Here is a 25,032-nt window from a genome sequence, read left to right on the forward strand (position 1 = left end):
TTCCCCCCTTCTATTTGCAGTGAAGTGATGCCATTATCTTAGTTTTTGAATGTTGAGGTTTAAGCCAGCTTTTTCACTCTCCTCTTTCACCCTCATCAAGGGGCTCTTTAGTTCCTCTTCACTAAAATCTTCACAAAAAGGATTTTGAGCATAACCTTGCTAGCATGTGGAATGAGTGCAATTGTATGGTAGTTTGAACATTCTTTGGCATCGTCCTTTTCTGAGATTGGAACAGAAACACCTTTGCCTGTCTTGTAGCCACTGCTGAGTTTCCTGCAAATAGATACAAGTACTAGATTACAAGTGCCTTAAAACAGATGCATGCAGGTTCTTGCTTTCTTTTCAGGTGGTCATTGTCAATTTTAAAGTTCTCTGTTTTTACTTTCTCTGCACAGTGAATCCCGCTTCTATTTTGAACAAGGCCCAACCAGAATCGGAGGAACTTACAAAAAACTAGTTTACTTTGAATACACAGATGCTTCCTTCCAAACCCAGAAGGCAAAAGCAACACACCTTGGACTCCTTGGTAAAATTATTTCATAGATTGTGGGGTTATAAACACAATTTATACATATTCTGTGCCATCAAAAGAGTATTCACCAACTCACAGTTTTGGGGATTGTCTGGTGAGTCAAATGGTAAAGAGCCTGCCTGCAATGCAGGAGACCAGTATCAATACCTGGGTTGGTAAGATCCCCTGGAGAAAGAAATGGCAACCTACTCCCATATTCTTGCCTGGAGAGGCCCATGGACAGAGGAGTCTGGCGGGATTCACCCAATTTGAAACTACACTTTTTTTGTCCCTGCAAATCCGTGTGCGTTTCTAAGATCCTGCATCACCTAGACTTTTCATTGGACACATTTCTGGTTCATGGCTTCATCCCTTTAATTTGTTCCTAGAGGACCCTCACCCAAGTAACACAACGTGAGAATGACATTTAGGAACACCAGGGACAACTGCTGCCTCTGTTGGTTTCCAGGCCCTGTCATTAAGGCAGAAGTGGGACAGATCATCCAGGTCACTTTCTACAACAACGCTTCCGTCCCGCTCAGCATCCACCCCCATGGACTGCTTTACAACAAGAACAACGAGGGCTCCTTCTACAGAACGCCGGGGGGAGGCAAGTACCACAGCCCAGCACAGGCACAAGCAAGGCAGACAGCGATACAGTGTCCGCAAGACAACCAGACTCCTCCTAAAATCCTGGGGCAGCCTGCTTTCCACGTCATCACAGATCTGCGTCCTTACGTGGCAGAGGGCGTCCTTTGGCCCTATCCAGCTGCCACCCAAAGTACGGCAGTGTGAGCAGGACAGAGTCCGTGATCTCAGAGGTCTCCCAGGCTAGACTAGGGTGCTCTGGGTCCTAGGTCCTGTTTCACAAATGTTTCTTTCTTACTAGGTACCCCGCCGCCCTCCTCGTATGTAAATCCTGGGGCAACATTCGTTTATACATGGGAAGTTCCAATAGATGTGGGACCCACTTCCACCGACCCCAACTGCCTGACCTGGTCATACTTCTCCTCGGTGAATTTTAAAAGAGGCATCAACAGCGGCCTCATAGGGCCTCTTCTGGTGTGCAGAAATGGAAGTCTTGGAGAGGACGGCCAGCAGGTTAAGTGGTGGGACCTCTGTCCAGGGTGCCGTGGTGAGAGGTCGCCTGGAGCAGGTCTTCAGGGGAAGGCAGTGTGCAGAGGGCACCTCCAGCTTTGGTGTGCCCGTGTCTCTCGGTTTTCCTCTTTCCTCAGCTTCAGGCCTGCGTCTTCTCGTGCCACTGAATATCCACGCTGGCATGTTTCAGACGCCTTTAATTCTGCTGGACTATTCTTTTACTTTTTTAAGATTTTTTTTTTTTTTTATGTGGACCACTTTTAAAATCTTTATTGCATTTGTTGCAGCATGGCTTCTGGTTTTTTATGTTTTGGGGTTTTGGCGAGGACGCAAGTGGGATCTGAGCTCCCCTACCAAAGATCCAAACCACATCTCCTGTGTCGGAAGGCAACGTACCAACCCCTGGACCACCAGGGAAGTCCCCACTTGACTGTTTTACCTCTCCCCCTCTCTCTAGGCAGCCACTGCCTGTCCCACCCCTCTCTGAGCCATCTCTTTTTCCTCTGTCCTGTGTCTTAGAGAAGGACGCCAGCAAGCCCAGGACTTCGATCAACAACTCCCTGATTCTCACCTCCAGCGTTGGTCACCGGCTCTCTGATCCCACTGCCTTATCTGAGGCAGCATCATCTCTTTCTGAATTCCTGTAGCCTCCTAACGCCTATCCCCGCTTCCATTCTGCTTCAGCATAGCTCCACATTCCTCCCTTTCTAATCAGATTGTAGCCCTCTCGACCCTAAAACTCACCCTACGGTCTGTTGGCTCAGAATGCAACATATCAGAACCCGTGGATCCTTCCGGATCCACGCCCCCCACCCTGCACACTACTTTCTGGTCTTACTGCAAAGCGAGCCTGTTAGTCCTGAGTAAGGATGGCTAGTTCACATCTCTTTGATTTTGCCCTTCTTCTCTCTGTCTGGAACAGACTTTCCTCATGGTTTTCCCTGCTAAAAGGGGAGAGTTTTTAATAAAAACTCAGACTGAGGGTCCCTTCATTTTCTTCAAACAATATTCCCCAACTAAAGTTCGTGCAAGCTCCTGCAGGTTATCGTGATTCCTTCTGTCAGTTTGTGCTCAGCCACTTCAGCTGTGTCTGACTCTTTGTGACCCCAAGAGCCCGCCAGGCTCTTCTGTCCATGGGATTTTTCAGGCAAGAATACTGGCATGGGTTGCCATTTCCCTCTCCAGGGGACTTTCCTAACCACAGGATTGAACCCGTGTCTCCTGCACGAGCAGGTTCTTTATCACTGAGCCACCTGGGAAGCCTCTTAGAGCACTTCCCCAGGCGCTTATTTTTACTGGCCTGTCTCTCCCACTAGACTCTAGGTGCCTTGAAACCATAGATAGGGTTTTATTAAATTTTTGGTAACAAACCCAGTCCTTCTGTGGCATGTAGTAGGTGCTAAGTAAATGCTTAATGAGTGAACTTCCCTTGTTCTTCACTCACAGGTGAAGTAATATCCAGGTTCTCTTGTAACTCATGTGTTGGAAAGCCTTGTAAGGGCTTCCCAGCTGGCTCAGTTGGTAAAGAATCCTCCTGCAATCCAGGAGACACAGGTTCGATCCCTGGGTCGGGAAGATCCCCTGAAGAAGGAAAGAGCAGTCTGCTCCAGTATTTCTGCCTGGGAAATCCCATGGACAGAGCGGCCTGCTGGGCAACAGTCCGTGCGGTCACAGAAGAGGCAGACACATTTTAGCAATGAAAGAACAAGAAAAAAACCTTATAAATCCCCAGTGTAAATATATAAAATTGAATGCATATTTTATTTTAAAATATGACTATGTATTTATAGTCACCTATATAATGAAAATCATATAGCTTCATAATTTTATAATGCATATAATTTTTCTGCATTATCCAAAAATATAAATATATACATATATTTCATCATAAACCCTAAAATATAGACTTTCTAGAATTGAAAACATTTTATTTAACTTACTTTTGACAAGCCACTATAAACATCTGTGATTACAGTGTTTAGTTTTATGGAGTTAAGATATAGGGGGTCCCTAGAGTAAGAGCTTTACATGAAGACAGTGGTAGAGATTTCTCCTAACTTTTTAGTTCTGTGATAAACCTATTCACTGGAATTCATACATTTGTATAAAAAGTCCATAATTGGGGAAGTTAACTGATCAGTTTTTCCAGGAACATACAAATCCCATTGCATGGAAAATCCTATACGCGGGTCGACCATTTGACTAGACTTTGAATATGTACTACGCATATTTTGTGTCTGTTTATTTTTTCTATTCTCATCCGCAGAAAGGAATAGACAAAGAATTTTACCTACTTCCCACAATATTTGATGAAAATAAAAGCTATCTCTTACATAAAAACATCAGGATATTTACCACAGACCCTGAAAATGTGGATACAGAGGATCCGAACTTCCAAGAGTCTAACGAGATGCATTGTAAGAGAACACGTAACTTAAAAGATAGATGTATTAAGCAGTTTAATTTCACTCGGCCTAAAGAATTACAGATTTTTTAAGAGAAACATATTTTCCCCTCAATGGTTGTCTAATATGTTTCATGTTTTCTTTAAATATAATTTCCCAATAAAAATAGTGCCTACTAGGGTGATTATGTTACATTCTATCAAATATTTACCAATGCCTTTTTGGTGCAATACATTATTTTAGCTATTGCTAAATACAATACAGAAAAGTCACATATTTCTGTACTGCCAAAGTAATGGAGTGGCTAGGTGGGGCGTTTGTTGAGTTGGCTGGTTGGTTGGTTTCTGAAGACTTGAAAGTGTGGCGGGAGAAAAGAATGGTCTAGAATCTGGACACTTGGACTCTGGTCTCAACAGTTTCATTCATTAGCTTCATGACACTGAACAAGTCTCTCTGACCTTAGTTTCATCAAATCTGAAAAGAAGGGGTTGGCTTGGGTGATCTTGATATCTTACATGAATGATCTGCTTAATGAAGAGTCTTTGGTTGAGTTCCAAGCGATGTCAGGAACCAATAAATTAAACAATCTTTTCTTTCTCACAAATGTCTTGCAGCCATAAACGGATACATGTATGGAAATCTGCCTGGACTAGACATGTGCTTAGGAGACAATGTTTCATGGCACGTTCTTAGCGTGGGATCAAGTCAAGACTTACACGGGATATATTTTTCAGGAAATACCTTCACTTCCTTAGGATCAAGGGGTGACACCATAATTGTGAATCCCCATATCTCCCAAACACTTCTTATGACACCTGATTCCACAGGTAAGTTGTGGATCTTCTCCATCAGCCTGCAATATGCCCAAACTATGAAGAAGCAATGTCTTCAATATGCACTGAATATTGTGTGTACAGGAAAAAAGGAAGTTATCCAAATAGTGTTTAAACATACTTTTGCCCTGCTCCATTTAATTTATAGGAGTGTTAGTATATCATTTTCCTGCACACAAAAATCCTCTCAGCCCTCTCCATTTTTATCTTCCCAGGTATCAGGCCCTAAATCTACCCATACTTTTCAAAAGCAATGAAGATGCTCTGAAGCATTTTAATTTGCTTTCATTCCATTATCTGCTGCATTTCTTATCCTCCCTCCTTTTGTTTCTCAGGTCTCCCTCCGTCATCAGCCTCACCCTCCTCTCTCCTGCCTTCCTCTCTTACTCCTCTCCTGGCTAGTTTCGCCCCCTTGGGAAATGTTTTTACTTCAGTGAGGGTGACTACTTCCGGCAGTGTTTTAAAGGCAATTGTATCAGAAAATTGTTACGGGAATCTGAGGAGCCTCCCCCCTTCTCTGAATCTGAGACCCTCATTTATAAAGCAGGGATTGTAGTAATTTACAATCCATAAAAAGCAATAAACACAATCACACGAGATGGATGCAGTGTAGTAAAGGGTCTGGAATATGTTAGACTTAAAATTTTAGTATTTTCTTTCATCCTGCAGATATACCTTAACAAAAAATAAACAAGCAAACAAAACCCTTATGGTCAAAAAGTCCTGACACCAGTTGAATACTGGCTATACAATAAACAAGTGACAGTGAAAGTCGCTCAGTCATGCCTGACTCTCTGTGACCCCACGGACTATACTATACCGTCCATGGGATTCTCCAGGCCAGAACACTGGAGTGGGTAGCCTTTCCCTTCTCCACTGGATCTTCCCTACCCAGGAATTGAACCGGGGTCTCCTGCATTGCAGGCGGATTCTTTACCAACTGAGCTATCAGGAAAGCCCTACAATAAACAAATTACTCTATAAATACCATGGATTTGTATCTTAACTCTTTGTGATATCACAAATTCATCTGACTATATATTTACATTTCAAAAGTTTTCATTCTACTTTCCAAACAAACAATGCTGGTGACTATGAGTAATCAGAAGATTACTCAGCCATTTAAAAAAAAAGAAATATTGTCATTTGCAGCAACAATGATGGACCTAGACATTATTATACTAAGTGAAGTAAGTCAGACAGAGAAAGACAAATATCATGTGATGTCACTTATACGTGGAATCTAAAATAATGATACAAGTGAGCTTCTTTACAAAATAGAAGTAGGCTCATAGACATAGAAAACAAACATGCTTATCAAAGGAGAAAGGGGGATAAATACACAGTACTATGTATAAAATAGATAAATAAGGACCTATTTACAGCACAGGGAACCATATGCAATATCTTGTAATAATCTATAATGGAAAAGATTCTGAAATATATATATATATACACACACACATATATATACATATTACTGAATCAGTTTGTTGTATGCCAGAAACATTGCAAATCAACTACACTTTAAAAAATAATATTTTTAAAAGTTCATCCAAAAAGAAGTAATCACAAGGAAAAAAGAAAGGTCTTTCTTCACCACTCTCTCTTTTTCTATTTATTTATTTATTTATTTTTCCATTTATTTTTATTCATTGGAGGCTAATTACTTTGCAATATTGTAGTGGTTTTTGCCATACATTGACATGAATCAGCCATGGATTTACATGTGTTCCCCATCCCGATCCCCCCTCCCACCTCCCTCCCCATCCCATCCCTCTGGGTCTTCCCAGCCCACCAGCCCCGAGCACTTGTCTCATGCATCCAGCCTGGGCTGGTGATCTGTTTCACCCTAGATAACATACATGTTTCGATGCTATTCTCTCAGAACATCCCACCCTCGCTTTCTCCCACAGAGTCCAAAAGTCTGTTCTGTACATCTGTGTCTCTTTTTCTGTTTTGCATATAGGGTTATCATTACCATCTTTCTAAATTTCATATATATGTGTTAGTATGCTGTAATGATCTTTATCTTTCTGGCTTACTTCACTCTGTATAATGGGCTCCAGTTTCATCCATCTCATTAGAACTGATTCAAATGAATTCTTTTTAACAGCTGAGTAATATTCCATGGTGTATATGTACCATAGCTTCCTTATCCATTCATCTGCTGATGGGCATCTAGGTTGCCTCCATGTCCTGGCTATTATAAACAGTGCTGCGATGAACATTGGGGTGCACGTGTCTCTTTCAGATCTGGTTTCCTCAGTGCCCTGAAGTGGGATTGCTGGGTCATATGGCAGTTCTATTTCCAGTTTTTTAAGAAATCTCCACACTGTTTTCCATAGTGGCTGTACTAGTTTGCATTCCCACCAACAGTGTAAGAGGGTTCCCTTTTCTCCACACCCTCTCCAGCATTTATTGCTTGTAGACTTTTGGATAGCAGCCATCCTGACTGGCGTGTAATGGTACCTCATTGTGGTTTTGATTTGCATTTCTCTGATGATGAGTGATGTTGAGTATCTTTTCATGTGTTTGTTAGCCATCTGTATGTCTTCTTTGGAGAAACGTCTGTTAAGTTCTTTGGCCCATTTTTTGATTGGACCACTTGTTTTTCTGGAATTGAGCTTCAGGAGTTGCTTGTATATCTTTGAGATTAATCCTTTGTCTGTTTCCTCATTTGCTATTATTTTCTCCCAATCTGAGGGCTGTCTTTTCACCTTGCTTATAGTTTCCTTTGTTGTGCAATAGCTTTTAGGTTTCATTAGGTCCCATTTGTTTATTTTTGCTTTTATTTCCAATATTCTGGGAGGTGGGTCATAGAAGATGTTGCTGAGATTTATGTCAGAGAGTGTTTTGCCTATGTTCTCCTCTAGGAGTTTTATAGTTTCTGGTCTTACATTTAGATCTTTAATCCATTTTGAGTTTATTTTTGTGTATGGTGTTAGAAAGTGTTCTGGTTTCATTCTTTTACAAGTGGTTGACCAGTTTTCCCAGCACCACTTGTTAAAGAGGTTGTCTTTTTTCCATTGTATATCCTTGCCTCCTTTGTCAAAGATAAGGTGTCCATGGGTGCGTGGGTTTATCTCTGGGCTTTCTATTCTGTTCCATTGATCTATATTTCTGTCTTTGTGCCAGTACCATACTGTCTTGATGACTATGGCTTTGTAGTAGAGTCTGAAGTCAGGCAGGTTGATTCCTCCTGTTCCATTCTTCTTTCTCAAGATTGCTTTGGCTATTCGAGGTTTTTTGTATTTCCATACAAACTGTGAAATTATTTGTTCTAGTTCTGTGAAGAATACTGCTGGGTGGGGGGGTCTTCACCACTCTCTCTTTTCTGCTGCCCTCACTCATCTGGTGGCAAGTTATCACCCATTCCCCTCCCACGTCTTCCTCCCCTTTTCCCTGTAGAAGTTACCCTGGTCTTAAAAAAAGAGAGTAGTCTGCTTTTTCTCCTCTTTCACAAACAGCGTCTGCCACAGTAAACACATGGCCGTGTCAAGCGCTGTGCCATATGCAGTCACTGTTTTCTAAACACGTCCTCTTTCCCCAACCCTCTCAGTCTGAAGAGTGTGCTTCCACGCCCGTCTTCTTCACGCCTCGCCTCCACGGAAAGTGACCATAACCTCAGAAGCACGTGCAGAGCCGAGGGAGAATGCTAGGGCTGATGAAGGTGATGTCAGTATTCACAGAGACAAAGTCAGACCATCAAGGGCCTAAAATTACAAAAATAAAAGACCGCTGGAATTTAGGTGCAATTTTCTGGACTGATCCATGTTGGAGTCTGTCGCTGTTGTGGTTGAGGTGGTCTGTTTCCCTTGGGGTCATTGTTTGGGTTTCTTAGTAATAACATATTATTCTGATTTCCTCCAGTTTCCCTTCACTACCCCCGCACTACCTTTCTGAGGTCGTCATCACCCGTTGTGGGTTATAGTAAGAGCCTTTTACCAAGTCTGCTTCCTTCTTCCCTTGCCCACTCTAGTCTGTTATCAGCACAACTGCCAGAATGATCTTAGGTCACTCGTAGACTCGGAGTTAAGGCTACAGAGTTTTCAGCGGCCCACGAGGGCCTGTGTGACTTGTCCTCCATCCCCCCACCGATCCTGGCTCCTAGCACCCTCAGCCATGCCCACCCTAACCCAGACCCCCATGCCTCTTAGATGGCCTTCAAACACACCAATCAGACCCTCAGCAGGGAATGATGCTATCTATTTCCTCTTCCCGGATCGCCCTTCCTGTAGATCCACCATTCACCTCTTGTGAATCTTTGCCCAAATGCCACTCACCCATCGAGACCTACCCTGGTCATCATAGAACATATTGTTCATTGCCCCCTCCGTCCACACATTCATCCAGAATTCTCAATACTCCTTACACTGTCCTACATTTTCCTTAATCCATAGCACTTATCACCTTCCAACCCACATCAGTTTTACTTACTAGGTTGTTTGTCTGTCTCTACAACACCCTGCAACATAAACTCCAAGGGCAAGAATGTTTACCTATTTTATTCATTAATGTTTCCCAAGTGCCCAGAAATATGCCTGGCATAAAGAAGATACTCAATAAGTACTTGTCAAATTAGTGAAAGAATGAATGGACTATCTTATAGTATTTCTCTGGGGGATTTATTTCTTTAGATGACTTAGGCAAAAGAAATCTGAATGCAATGCCTTAAGTATTCTTTTCTTATTACCCTCTAGGCATTTTTGATGTGGTGTGTATGACCTCAGAGCACTATATTGGAGGCATGAAACATAAATACCAAGTGAGGGAGTGTGCAGAGCCAAACCCCGATCAAACACAGTACCAGGAGGCGAAGGTTATTTATATCGCAGCAGAGGAGATTGTGTGGGATTATGCTCCTAGCAGGGACTGGGAGAGAGAACTGCAACATCTCCAAGGACAGAAGTATGGCGGTGACTTCCACCTCTAATTGGGCAGGGTTTATTCTGCAGTCGTCAGTCATGTGTGTGTGTGTGTGTGTGTGTGCGCGCACGTGCGCACGCACGTGTCTGTGTGAGTATGTGTGCGTGCACACGTGTGTGTCCATGTGTGTGTGTGCGTGATCGTGTGTATGTGTGCGCGCACACGTGTGTGTCCATGTGTGCGCGCGTGTGTGATCGTGCATGTGCGTGTGTGTGCACATGTGTGTGTGCGTGTGTGTGCCCGTGCATGTGCGTGTGTGTGCGCGCACGTGTGTGTGTGTGTGTGTGGTGTGTATTTATTTGTGTGGTATGTGTGTGGCATGTGTAGTTTAGGACACATTCAATTACAAATAACTTCAAAATGTGTGTGTGATGCCTTCAGTTATAAATACTTCTAATCTTTCCAGATATTAACATAACTTAATTCTGGTTTGCTGTTTCTGCTTGTCTTGCTTTTAACTTCTTGTTTTCTCTCTTCCTTATGTGTTTTACCATCCAATCTCACCACTTTAAGCTATAATAAGTATAATTTCAGCTACATTTAACATTTGGAATCCATCAAAATGTTTTTGTCTTCATTTGTTTCTGGCTATTGTTATTCTTCTATGAACCTCAAATTGAAGACACTAATTTTTCTTTTTGTGTAAAATTTGATATCTTTCTCTGATTTTTCTTACTATTTATTCATTTGATCAAAACTGAATTTCATGCTAAAAACATGTTTTAAGGTACAGGATGAATATCCAGCAATCTTACCAAAATAAATATATATATATTTTTTAAATTAAATGAATTTCTAAGGTAAAATAGACTCTGGATATTAATAAATTGCATTATGCCAGTAAGTTCTTCCATATGAAAATTTGCCTAATTTAATGGTTAAATTAATTAACTTTGTGATTTTTTGTTTTTATTTTCTCAAAGCAAAACAAGCATATACTTGGATAGAGTTGAGACATATCTTGGGTCCAAATACAAGAAGGTCGTATACCGCCAATATGATGACATCACATTCACAAATCAAACAGTACGAAATGAAGATGAAATACATCTGGACATACTAGGTATTGATGCACTAGAAGGTTGCTTTGGGGTTTGTCATCTTCTCCTCAACCACCGGAAATTGTTGCCGACATAAGGATATTGTCAACTCCTACCTCAATGGAGAAAAATTCCTATAATTCTAACTTTAATTTGTTTGCTGGTAGATACTTTTATTGGTAAAAGAAAAGGGATTCAAATATTTTTAAATGGAAAGCAAAGCCATCATAGACAGTGAATATGGTTAGTTTCAGATTATCTGGCTTCTTGCACACAGAATCCCAAGATTCTGGAAGGGACCTTAGAAATAACGTTTAGAGATAATTTCTTTGAAATTAAAACAAATGCCAGAAACCCTCATATAGTTAGGAGGGGGCCTTCTTTGTTTAAATTTAAGTGTTTAAACAGTTAATTGCTCAAGATTTAATTTCGTCTTCTGTCTAGGAGTAAGAAGAATATAGCCCATACCTCCACCTTTGACAGATCAGCTAGAAAACTTGTAAATGCCTCCCAGGCACCCACATGTAACATTCTATAAGTCACACAGTGTATTCATTTGTTCTGTAAGATGGCACATCCATACACCACATAGGATTTCCAAAGGTCACAAGGCATATCCATACGCCCAGAGCTTATTTCTGTTGTGATATCTGTATGTCTATTGGAGGCCATGTTCTGGCAAGGCACCCTGAGAAGATGGATATGCCAGCTGACAAGGAGGAATTTTTACTTTTCTTGGTTCCACATCAGCCTCTTGGGCTTTGCAACCCCTGGAGGGAGGTCTGTGGTATTCAGTTCCCAGTGCTTTTGAATGGACCCTTCAAAAAAAGTAGCAGTGTTATATTCGTTTTCTCTAGGATTCTGGCCAAATGCACTAAGATAAATAACACAATATGACCCTCTAGATTCCTTTATTTACACACACACACACACACACACACACACACACACACCCCACTTTTTAGAAAAGGAAAAGCAAGTATAGTGTTTGAGATGGTAGAATTGCCATGGGAGGCAAAGAGGTGCTTTACTTCATTAGTATCTAGTATCTACCGGGTCTCTTCGGGGTTCTGATATTAATAGTTAGAGCACGTGTTTCAGGAGAGTTCTGCCTGATTTATTGTTGTTGTTTAGTCACTCACTGGTGTCAGACTCTTTGCAACCCCATGGACTGTGGCCCCCCAGGCTCCTCTGTCCATGGGATTTCTCAGGCAAGAGTGGGTTGCCATTTCCCCTTCCAGGGAATCTTCCTAACCCAGGGATCAAACCTGCATCTCCTTCATTGGCAGGTGGATTCTTTACCACTGAGCCATCAGAGAAGCCTTAGTTCATCTCAAAACTGTCTCTGTTTCACAATTTTTAGAGCCACAGATTCTATCTGCCTTCAAATAGAAAGAAGTTTTATAATAAATTATATACCTCCAGCTCTTCAGTCAGTTCAGTTCAGTTCAGTCGCTCAGTCATGTCCGACTCTTTGCAACCCCATGAACTGCAGCACGCCAGGCCTCCCTGTCCATCACCAACTCCCGGAGCTTATTCAAACTCATGTCCATTGAATCGGTGATGCCATCCAGCCATCTCATCCTCTCTCGTCCCCTTTTCCTGCCCCCAGTCCCTCCCAGCATCAGGGTCTTTTCCAATGAGTCAGCTCTTCCCATCAGGTGGCCAAAGTACTGGAGTTTCAGCTTCAGCATCTTCCAATGAACACCCAGGACTGATCTTTAGGATGGACTGGTTGGATCTCCTTGCAGTCCAAGGGACTCTCAAGAGTCTTCTCCAACACCACAGTTCAAAAGCATCAATTTTTCAGCACTCAGCTTTCTTCACAGTCCAACTCTCACATCCATACATGACCACTGGAAAAACCATAGCCTTGACTAGATGGACCTTTGCTGGCAAAGTAATGTCTCTGCTTTTGAATATGCTGTCTAGGTTGTTCATAACTTTCCTTCCAAGGAGCAAGCTTCTTTTGATTTCATGGCTGCAATCACCATCTGCAGTGATTTTGGAGCCCCCCAAAATAAAGTCAGTCACTATTTCCACTGTTTCCCCATCTATTTGCCATGAAGTGATGGGACCAGATGCCATGATCTTAGTTTTCTGAATGTTGAGCTTTAAGCCAACTTTTTCACTCTCCTCTTTCACTTTCATCAAGAGGCTTTTTAGTTCCTCTTCACTTTCTGCCATAAGGGTGGTGTCATCTGCATATCTGAGGTTATTGATATTTCTCTCAGCAATCTTGATTCCAGCTTGTGCTTCCTCCAGCCCAGCATTTCTCATGATGTACTCTGCATATAAGTTAAATAAGCAGGGTGACAATATACAGCCTTGACGTACTCTTTTCCCGATTTGGAACCAGTCTGTTGTTCCATGTCCAGTTCTAACTGTTGCTTCCTGACCTGCATACAGGTTTCTCAAGAGGCAGATCAGGTGGTCTGGTATTCCCATGTCTTTCAGAATTTTCCACAGTTTATTGTGATCCACACAGTCAAAGGCTTTGGCATAGTCAATAAAGCAGAAATAGCATGGGATTAAAAAAAGTAAAACAAAGGGTCAATTTGTGAGAGGTAACAGCCCTGGGTCAATGAAAACACCTTGCAGTTTCTCCCAATCTCCCACTAGGGTAAAGATGGGGGAAAAAATAAAAGGTTTAAATGGTGAGGTTGGTCAAGAAAGAAAATGTTCCATTTCTAAATTGTGTGTTTTCATAGGCATTAACTAATGCTCATTGAAATAAGTTTTCCAGAACTGGAGCTTATAAAAATTCTAGATGACTTAAGTTTTCCAGGCAAAACCCATGTGTCATAAACCAGCAATGGTCCATTTGCTAAATGTGTCTGTGTTTCATTTGGCTGCATGTTAAGGAACATAATAAGTCACTGTGTATATACTGAAGGGGGCAGATGACTCATAATTTGAAATAAATAACTATCCATCCATTTTCCTTTTTGTATATCCTAGGTCCTATAATATTTCTCAGCCCTGGTGAGAAAATCTATGTTATCTTTAAAAATAAAGCCTCCAGACCGTATTCTATTCATGCTCACGGCGTGAAAACAGACAGCCCCACTGTTGCTGCAACACAGCCAGGTACCTGCGTGGGAAAAAGAGAAGTCCCAGAGCTTTTTGCAGGACTGTGAGGATAACGTCTGCTCTTTCCCCCCTCTTTTGGTTTGCTTCTTTCTTTTGTGAAATACCTACTATACGCCATGCCTTTTCCTTTACTGAGGTACAGTAACTGACTTACAATATCATACTAGTTTCAGGTGTACAACATAGTGATTCAAAATGTTTATAAACCATACTCCATTTATTATAAAATGCTGGCTTTATTCCCTATGCGGTATAATGTATCCTTACAGCTTATTTATTTTATGCATCGTGGTTTGTGCCTCTTAGACCCCTGCTTCTATCCTGCCTCTCCCCTCTCCTCTCTCCCCACTGGTAACCACTAGTTTACCCTCTATATCTATGACCATTTCTTTTTTGTTATATTCGCTAGTGTCTTATTTTTAGATTCTACATATAAGTGATAGTATAGTATTTGTCTTTCTCTAGTTGACATTCCATTAAACATATATATTTTCATATATATGAAATACATAAATATATAATATATATATTATAAATATATATATAAATATATATAAATATATATATAAATATATATAAATATATATATAAATATATATAAATATAATATATATAAATATATATAAATATAATATATATATAAATATATATAAATATATATTCATCAATATATATATATTCATCTCCTTCATCTATTCATCTGTTGAAGGACACTTAGGTTGCTTCCATATCTTGGCTATTATAAATAATGCTGCTATGAACATTGGGGTCCATGCATCTTTTCAAATTAGTGTTTTCATTTTCTTTGGATGTAAATCCATAAGTGGAATTGCTGGATCATATAGTAGTTCTATTTTTGGCTTTTTGAGGAACCTTCATACTGTTTTCCATAATGGGTTGTTCCAACTTACAAACGAAGTCAAAGTTAGTAGAAGAAAAGAAAACATTAAGATCAGTTCAGAGATAAATTAAATAGATTTTAAGCGCAATAGAAAAGATCAGTGAAACTAAGAGTTACCTCTTCAAAAAGGTAAACAAAATTGATAAACGTTTAGTCAGATTCATCAAGAAAAAAGAGAGAGAGTGCAAGTAAATAAAATAAAAAATGAAAGATAACTTACAACTGACACCACAGCAATACAAATTATCATAAGAGATTACTACAAACAATTATATGCTAATAAAATGGACATCATAGAATGAATAGATAAATTCCTAGAAATACACAATCTTCTGAGATTGAATCAGGAAGAAAAATTGAAAACATGGAATGAAACTGAATCAGGTGAAAAAATAACAACAAAGTCCAGCACCAGATGGCTTCATGGGTGAATTCTACCTAACTTCTAGAAAAGAGCTAACACCTATCCTTCTCAAACTCTTTCAAAAAATTGCAGATGAAAGAATGCTTCCAAACTTATTCTATGAGGCCAGCATCACCCTGGTACCAAGACCAAACAAAGATACCACAAAAAAAGAAAATTACAGCCCAATATCACTGATAAACATAGATACAAAAATCGTCAACAAAATACTAGGAAACTAAATCCAATGATACAATAAAAGGATCATATACCATGATCAAGTGGGATTTATCCCAGGAATGCGTGCTAAGTCACTTCAATTGTGTCTGAATCTTTGTGACCCCATGGACCGTAGCCTGCCAGCCTCTTCCATCCATGGGATTCTCCAGGCAAGAATGCTGGAGTGGGTTGCCATATCCATCTCCAAAGGATCTTCCTGATTCAGGGATCAAACCTGCATCTCTTATGTCTCCTACTGGCAGACAGGTTCTTTACCACTAGCGCCACCTGGAATAATTCAATATCTACAAGTCAATCAGTGTGATACATCACATCAACAAATCATCAACAGATTGAAGATGAAAAGGATATGATCATCTCAATAGATGCAGAAAAAGCTTTTGAAAAATTAAACAACTATTTATGATGAAAAGTCTCAACAAAGTGAGTACAGAGGGAATATACCTCAACATAATAAAGGCCATATATGACAAGCCCACAGCTAACATCATACTCAACAGTGAAAAGCTGAAAGTGTTTACTCTATGATCATCTCAATAGATGCAGAAAAAGCTTTTGAAAAATTAAACAACTATTTATGATGAAAAGTCTCAACAAAGTGAGTACAGAGGGAATATACCTCAACATAATAAAGGCCATATATGACAAGCCCACAGCTAACATCATACTCAACAGTGAAAAGCTGAAAGTGTTTACTCTATGATCAGAAGCAAGACAAGGATGCCCACTCTCACCAGTTTTATTCAACATAGTATTCAAAGCCTTAGTCACAGCAAACTAGAAAAAGAAATAAAAGGAATCCAAAACTGGAAAAGAAGAAGTGAAACTCTTACTGTTTGCAGATGACATGATACTATACGTTGGAAATCCTAAAGCCACCACCAAAAAACTCCTTGGGCTCATCAATGAATCTGATAAAGTTGAAGGATACAAAATTAACATACAGAAATTTATTGCATTTCTATACACTAACAACAAGATATCAGAATGAGAAATTAATGAATAAATTAAGAAATTAATCCCATTCACAATCACATCAAAAAGAATAAACTGCCTAGGAACAAACCAACCAAAAGAGGTAAAAGACCTGTACTCAGAAAAGTGTAAGACGCTGAGAAAAAAATTTGAAGACAACACAAACAGAGGGAAAGATATTCCACTCCTGGAATGAAAACAAACTATCCCACTGAGAATAAGCAAACACAGCCAAGCAACTGCTTTGGGGAAAAGCAAAGCCCCAACGCTTTTAGGCAAGACTGTGGGGCTACTGTTCTTTCCTAAATAGGGGCATTGTTCCAGGTGAGAGACGTTAGTGGACTAGCAAGGAGAAGGGGGCGGCAGAAGATGGGACCGTTGGGTGACAACACCGACTCGCTGGACACGAGTCTGAGCAAATTCTGGGAGAAGGTGAAGGACAGGGAGGCCTGGTGAGCTGCAGTCCATGGGGTCACAAAGAGCTGGACCTGACTTAGCAATTGAACAACAGCAAGAAGGCCTGAAGAACAAGTTTGAGAGAGAAGTTCCTTTTGCAAATGAGGTTTGCTTCCAGGACAGGGCGCCATGTGTGTACAATTTCCGTGCAGCTCTCCCACCTCTTTACCTGTCCAGCGGTCAGATATTTATGCTGTGTTCCGTGTCTCCAACTCAAGTGCTCAATGGAGTTGAGCACAAGATGCAGTATGTGAGGGAGGAGGCAAGGGAAAGAGTGGAGCAGCTAAGAAAAAGGGAGAAACCTCATGTGCTAATCATCGGGACGTCACTCTGTACAGCATGCCACCCAGCATTCTAAACTCAAAGGAAATGAATGCTTTTTAATATAAATGCCCAGGAGGCAGACCCTAAAATGAAGATTTGTGTGCAGGCAGTGGTCTTGGGATAAACAACTTTGGGGGAATAAAAAAAGAAAGAAGCAAAATTGGACAGGGAAAAAAGGTTTAGCAGAGATGCAACCTCAACAGAAGTCACAGCCACAACTGAGAAATTTCAAAGATTGGGTCGTCCTCAGCTCCCCTGAGTTGGGGTAAGAGAGCTGGCACCTGTGTGTCCCTGCCCAGTCATTGGATGCAGGCATGGGGGACATGGCTGTTGACACCTGGTGCAGTGTACTTTTCAAGGGGGACATAAAAGGGACATCCAGAATGTCCTCTAGGAGAAGGAAATGGCAACCCACTCCAGTGTTCTTGCCTGGAGAGTCCCAGGGACGGGGGAGTCTGGTGGGCTGCCGTCTGTGGGGTCGCACAGAGTCGGACACGACTGAAGCGACTTAGCAGCAGCAGCAGAATGTCGTCTAGAGGTGCCCGTCAAAATAAGTAGTCGGGAATTAAGGGTATCAAGGAAAGAGTCAAATTCAGAAGAAAAAAAAAGACTTGTGGGACAGAAAAGCTGAAGATAAACTTTGATGATAGGTGAAACATTCCCTTTTGATTTTAAAAGCAGACGGTCCTACCATGGGACCGAGATGAATCTCCTGCCAAGGGAGTTTGCAAGTCAGCATTTTGTTCTGATTAGCCAGGAAAGGATCACATTACATGCGTTTCACGAACACTTCTGAGTACCTGCTGTGTCCCTGGACCTGTGAGGTGGGCTGGCAAGAGAGGGCTAGTACTAAGATGATTGTTACAGATCTGGAACTGGGGAGGCTGGGGATGGGGTTGATTAGTGGAGAAGGAAGACTAAGGCACAGGTGCTTGGGAACACCTCTGCAAGGGAAAGATGCAGAACGATACAGCAAGGGGTGAGGGTGGGGACCAGAAGAACTTTCCTGCAACAATCAAGAAGGTTCAAATTAACGCAAACAGCCGCGGAGGTGGGGAGAGGAAGGAGGTGCATGTGATCCTCAGATTGGAAGGTTTGGAGCTGCGATTCAAAACAATTCTGTCACATTTCAAAGACTGAGTTATCTTCACTACAATAAGTATTTGTTGAACAAATGAATTAGGTTTAACAATTGATATTTTTCAATGGCAGAATCACTATAAAGGTCTCTTTTTAAGATTTACTGATTGATTTTTGGCTGTGCTGGGCTTTCTCTGGTTGCAGGGCTTCTCTCTGCGGTGGTTTCTCTTGTTGCTCTAGAGCACTGGCTGAGTATCTGTGGTACGTGGACTTTGCTGTTCCTGGCACACGGGATCTTCCTGGACCAGGGATTGAACCCATGTTCCCTGCATTGGCAGGCCAGTTCTCTACTGCTGAGTCATCAGAGAAGCCCGCATTGTTTAGTTTTGATCCTGTAATGCTGAGAGCGGAACAGCCCACACTGACAGTTACATCCGCCTTGCCCTGTGGGTCGGACAATGTAACACCAAGGGCTTCCTTGGCACCATCTTGTCTAATCCCTAAGTTACCATTTTATGTGCATGAGGAAAAGCAAAGTGAAGTAACAGTGTTAGCCGCTCAGTCATGTCCAGCTCTCTGTGACCCCGTGGGCTGCAGCCTGCCAAGCTCCTCTGTCCATGGGACCATCCGGGCAAGAACACTGGAGTGGGTCGCATGCCCTCCTCCCGGGGATCCTCCTGACTGCGCATGAAGAAACAGCAGTCGAAACATGTAAACACATCGACCAAAACCACAAGGCAAGAAGCCTGGAGCCAGGAGTGAAGACGGGGACTGTGCGGCTTAATGTCTGTGTAGCTTTAGGGTTTGTTCATTTCTGGTTTTCCATAAAGAAATGTGATTTCAAAGGTTCTGTTTAAACACATTGCATTTACCTATTTCAGGAGAGATCCGAACATACATTTGGCTGGTTCCTGAAAGATCTGGTCCTACCTCAAATGACTTTGAGTGCATACCTTGGTTTTACTATTCGACTGTGGACATGGTCAAGGTAAACTTCAAATTCCAGTTTTTGTACTGTATCCTCTTAGAAATTATGATGAAAGAAAGGTTTTATTTTTCTTTAAAATACAATCTCAGTTTTATTTAAACTTTCTAAATACTGCTTAGTTTTTAATTCTACACAAGTTTGTCTTTTTCAAGAGCAAAATAAATTACTACATTATGATTACTTAGATTTAAGATATTTTCCAACATGTTACTGTGGATTGAAGTGCATTATATATATATATATGGAATGTATATAAATATATATATATGGAAAATATATATATGTGGGATACACACATATATATGTATAATTATATGATAACACCCTCTTCTTTGCTTCATTGAATAAGATTTAGTTTCCAGAAAATGAAGTATGAAGTTTTAAAATTCTGTAATTAGTTACAAATTAATGGATACACAGTATTTATCTTTTAAAAACTCTCAACTTGAGGTCCGGTTCATTTGTATTTAAAAAAAAAAAAAAGAGAGAGAGAGTTCCTTTCTTTGGCCTTTTAGTTATTTTTGGCCTACTGGCCACCAAAACCAAGAACAGACACAGACACTCAACCCCAAAAGAAAATAAATATAAACAAACCAGGGATCCCAACAGAAAGTGGCTACAGGAACAAATGTATCATGGGTGGAAGGGGATCCGAGACCTTTAGACAAATCTGTCAACCGACTCTAACACAAGGTAATTCTAATTAAAACTAAAGTTCTGTTTTTTAATTAAAATTTCAAAGATAAAGCCAAATCCACTCAGGAATGTGTCTAAAATCCCTTTCGGGAGTTTATTGTTCACTTTAGAGCTCAACTCTAATGAGTGAGATGATCTTTTTTTTTTCCAATCAAGAATTTAGTAAGTTATTTGTGGAAGTTCTGATTTGAAAAAAAAAGGAAAAGAATTTAGCAAGACAAATATTGTTCCTTATGTTCAGAGTTAGAATCCTAATCATTCAAAACTCAGGATCTAACCTCACTCAAACTAAAACTTGTTCCCACTCTTTTCCTTGGCTGGGGGCGTTTTTTAGTTGTGGACACAGTTCATCATCTTGCTTTGTCTCTCCAGGATCTTAATAGCGGACTGGTAGGTCCTTTGATTGTATGTCGAAAAGACACCAAAGAAAACATATTTCACCGTGTTCTCTTCTTCATGACTTTTGATGAGAATGAATCCTGGTACATTGAAGAAAACATCAATACCTATGCTCGAGAACCAAACCAAGTAGACAGGAATGATACTACTTTTAAACGAAGCAACGAAATGCGCGGTAATGTCCACTCACTAACTCACTGGCTGGCGCCTACAGGTGGTTCTGCCCAAAGGGAGCAGATAAAGGTTTGCATCCGTCACGGTCAGCAGCCTAAGGAACACAGTCCATAGCGCTGGCGTGCAGATCACATAGACCAGGGGCCAGCAAACCTTTTCCATCAGGGGCTGGATGGTAAAGAGTTTAGACTTGTAGACCATAGGGTTTCTGCCTTGAACTCTTCTACTCAGCCCTCGTGATACAAAAACACTCACACGTAAGTGAGTCCTTACACGCAAATGTAAGTGGCTTCAAGTCAGTAAAGCTGCACTGGGAATAGTATGTCGCACAATTTCCGCATCAGGAAATGTTATTTTTTTCATTTAGTTCCAACTGTTTAGAAGTTAAAAAACCAATCCTTGCTCACGAGCCGTAGAGAAAAGGACAGTGAGCGAGCTGGAGTGGGCGCTCAGCCTGCAGACCACTGTGCTAGCAGCATGGTGAATTCTAATGTCCCTGGAGCCCTGAGGAGGATGTAAAACTGGGGACATCAGCTAGCATTTCTTCAGGGTCTAACTACATGCTCTGAAGCACTGTCCGAGGCCTCAGGAGATACAAAAGCCGTAAGGGGGATCATCTCTCAGGTTGTTCAGGGTGTTGCCACAGTGAAAGGCTGACTCGAGGGGTGCTGTGACGAGATTAAAAATAGCGCTGTGTTTTAAATTCTTATTTGGGAGGTCAAGACAGGTTTCATGACGGTGAGGAGAACTTTGAGTATTTAAAGATGCCTAGGAGCATCTTTAAATAGTTTTCTATTTAAATAGAAAACTTTAAATCTTTAAATAGTTTTCTCTAGCAGAAAACGAAGGGAATGAGCTCCCAGGTGGACGGAAGAAGGTAGAAAACTTTAAATCTTTAAATAGTTTTCTCTAGCAGAAAACGAAGGGAATGAGCTCCCAGGTGGACGGAAGAAGGTAAGCTAGGTCACAGGGCGCCTGGAAAGAAAAAGCCATCAGTGTGGGGACGAGTGCCCTGTTAAGAACTTAAACTTGACCTAAACCAGGGTTTCTCAAACTTGACACTATTGACATTTTTGGCTGGATAACTCCTCGTGGGGGAGCTGTCCTGAGCTCTGCAGAAGGTTTAGCAGGAGCCATCCTCCCGACCCCCTAGATGCCAGGAGCCCTTCTCCTCAAGTTCTGAGAACTGAAAAAAATGTCTCCAGACACTGCCTACCTAGGAGAAAATCCCGTTGAGAACCACTACGCTAAAGGTTTCCAGAGCACTGAGCTAGAGAACGATAGAAATAGATGTGTGTTTCCCGAACAATTCTGGCACTTGTGCTCCAAGTGTGGTCCATGAACCAGAAGTAGCGGCATCCCTCCAGAGTTTGTTAGAAATGCAGTACACCTTCACACACCCAGTGGAGCACAATCTGCATTTTAACGAGATTCCCAGCCACGAACACACTGGAGTTTGAGAAGCACTGATCTAAAGCAGTGTCTCAGCGTCTCCTAGTTTTTTCCTATTACTGCCCTCCATCAGCTAAAAGCATTAGAGCCCAACCTCCATAGATAAATGGTTATTAATTACATACGATATGTGTGTGCCTATGCGCTCAGTCGCGTCTGACTCTTTGCGACCCCATGGACTGCAGCCCACCAGGCTCTTCTCTCCATGGGATTTCCCAGGCAAGAGTACTTAAGTGTTCTCAAGTATTTCCTCTTCTAGGGGATCTTCTTGACCAATGGATGGAACCTGTGTCTCTTGTGTTTTCTGCACTGGCAGGGGGATTCTTTTATCACTGAGCCACCTGGGAAGCCCAAAGAAAGGGCTTCCTGGATTACTTATACATTGTGTCACTGTAAGAATATATTCCCTGTATTTCCAAAGACAGACACAAAATAGAAAAGTAAAAAGAAGGATATAAAGGGTTTTTTTCTTAATATTTTCTTCCTATTACCCATTGGAAGCCATATCTGGTGAGGATTGAAGAGGGGGCAAGACAAGACCTCAGGCAAATGGCCATTCCAGGAGAAGAGAATGGCAACCCGCTCCAGCATTCTTGCCTGGAGGAGCCGATGGACAGAGGAGCCTGGTGGGCTACAGTCTATGGGATCATAAAGAGTCAGACAAGAGAACTCAGTGACTAAGCAACAAACACCATTCCAGTCATACTCATGACAGGTCATGAGGGAAATGGGATCACACTGCTAATGTTCGAAGCCTATTGAGATAATTTCAGGTATGCGTTAAATGCATAGACCTATTCAAGTACCCACCAACTTAAGTATCCTTAGTTGTGAATTATTCTAGAACAACCCAATTATGTTAAAGTCACTGACTCATTTCCTCGGACAAGGAAAAACTCTCCAGCATCAGACACACCCGTGAAAGGGTGGCTTGGTCATGTCTAACAGCATCCTTAGGCTATCTCGAAAAACCTCATGGCCTCTGAAAGCATCATGGTGCTTTCTATAAGGGGTTTTTTAAGAAAACATATTATTTCAAATCCTTGTCGAATGTAACAAACTGTGTCTCCCTCTCCCCCCACAGCCATTAACGGAAGAATATTTGCAAATAACCAAGGCCTGGTATTTCACGTGGGGAGTGAAGTGAATTGGTACCTGATTGGCATAGGGAATCAGGGTGACCTGCACACAGCTCACTTTCACGGCCACAGCTTTATCTTCATGGTAAGAGGCCTGGGCAGCTCCTTTTAACCACTAAAGGACCTTGTTACTGGGGCAGCATAGAAAGAAAACAGGATGGGAAAGGACATGAGCACGCCAGAACGCAAGTGCATTACATGCCGTCTGCAGTATGTCTGATGCGATAGTTACACATTTAGCTCTCTATAGCCCACAGACGTTTGATAAATGCTTCTGAATACATGAACTGCATTTCTTACTCCGTTCTGATGCTTCTCAATAAGTAAATAAAACATCTATAATCATCTTTAGTTTAAACCCTCTTTCCCAGCTTATCTTTTTAATTTTCAAACTCTCAGTCACATAAAAGAAAATTACCTTGGACACTCATACACTTTTGTTGCATTTGCTTTCTCTCTGTTTTTTTTTTTTCTGAATCCAGCTGAAAGTAAATTGCAAACATCATGACTCTTCACTCCTAAATACTAAAGCATGTGTATCCTAAGAATGAAGACAATCCTGCCTCAACCACAGTAATATTATCATACCCTTCAAATTAACATTCATTGAATAATATAATCTAACATACAGTCCATTCAAATATCCCTAGTTGGCCCCAAAATGCTAGCTGTAATGATTTTTCTTTTAATCCCAGAACTAATCATTTATACTTAGCATCTGGTTGTTCATGTCATGCTGGTTTTAGTCACTAAGTCGTGTCCGAGTCTTGTGACCCCATGGACTATAGCCCGCCAGGTTCCTCTGTCCATGGGATTTCCCAGCAAGAATACTGGAGTGGGGTGCCATTTCCTTCTCCAGGGGATCTTCACAATGCAGGACTCAAACCCACGTCTCCTGCATCGCAGGCAAATTCTTTACCAACTGAATATCTTTCCTAAAATCGGGATACCATATGACTTTTATTTCCCTGATCTTTCATGATATTTCATTTTTTAAGAGTCCAGGCCAGTTTTGTAGAATGTGATATATTCTGCATTGCTCTGATCATTTCCTTGTGATTGGATCCATGTCAAACCCCTTTGGCAAGAACATTACCTAGGCGATGCTGTCTACTTATCCTATATAACATCAAGAGGTACAGTGTCAACAGGTGCTAATACTGTGAAGGCTAAAGTTTGATAACTTTCTGAAGGTGATGGGTACCATTCTCCCCATTTTGAAAGTATCACTTTCCTATTGTAACTAATAAGTAATCTGTGAGGTGATCTTTATGTAGTTTATTACAACAGCTTTTCATCTTATAGTTTAAAGAGTATCCATTGATGATCCTTGCCTGACTCAGTTTTTCTAATGGGGATTCCAAATGGTGACTTTCCAATTCTGTCATTCTTTTAACATTTGCTATAAAATTAAAATATGGAACTAGGTGTGAAGTGGCTTTACAATATCTTTATTTTATTATTATTATATTGCCACCTTTTTCTACTTATGATTTCTTAGTTTCCTTATAAGCTTCTGTCTGAATTGTTTCCCATCACTCCACCTGTCATACTTCTTCACAGTTGTTTTTACTGACCATTCTTGATGGCTATTTCTCTAGTTTATTATAAGTATTTTCAATTTTATCCTTCCTCTATCTCCAAGTTAGTATCATTTATTTACTTAGAGAGCAGTCTCTTTATTTTCTCATCCTAATGCCTTATATAAAATTAATGTGCAATGGAGGATCAATTATATTTTTTGCATTCAACACCTCAAACTTTTAATCTAACCGCTTGGCATGATACAGCCTACCTTTAGCACATTTGTAGAAGTTTCACATAAAGCTTTCCTGAATTCTAGATGCATTCCGTTCATAGTTTCTTTAATGCTTTGGGTCTATCATAGAAATAAAT

The 25,032-nt window shown here is 41.0% G+C and overlaps 1 protein-coding gene across 1 annotated transcript in view; it reads left to right on the forward strand.

Annotated features, from left to right (window-relative positions):
* The window catches only part of LOC136173444 (ceruloplasmin-like), a 39,053-nt gene that overhangs the window by 11,292 nt on the left and 2,729 nt on the right, over window positions 1-25,032 (forward strand). Inside the window, exons 7-17 of the mRNA XM_065943085.1 lie at window positions 396-526; window positions 981-1,121; window positions 1,401-1,612; window positions 3,876-4,026; window positions 4,629-4,841; window positions 9,551-9,758; window positions 10,700-10,839; window positions 13,778-13,906; window positions 19,170-19,276; window positions 20,345-20,546; window positions 23,082-23,221. Of these exons, the coding sequence (XP_065799157.1) occupies window positions 396-526; window positions 981-1,121; window positions 1,401-1,612; window positions 3,876-4,026; window positions 4,629-4,841; window positions 9,551-9,758; window positions 10,700-10,839; window positions 13,778-13,906; window positions 19,170-19,276; window positions 20,345-20,546; window positions 23,082-23,221 (1,774 nt within the window). The remainder of the gene's footprint in view (window positions 1-395; window positions 527-980; window positions 1,122-1,400; window positions 1,613-3,875; window positions 4,027-4,628; window positions 4,842-9,550; window positions 9,759-10,699; window positions 10,840-13,777; window positions 13,907-19,169; window positions 19,277-20,344; window positions 20,547-23,081; window positions 23,222-25,032) is intronic.

This window comes from Muntiacus reevesi, chromosome 8 (genome assembly GCF_963930625.1).
Source record: "Muntiacus reevesi chromosome 8, mMunRee1.1, whole genome shotgun sequence".
In the NCBI taxonomy this organism is placed as follows: Eukaryota; Metazoa; Chordata; class Mammalia; order Artiodactyla; family Cervidae; genus Muntiacus; species Muntiacus reevesi.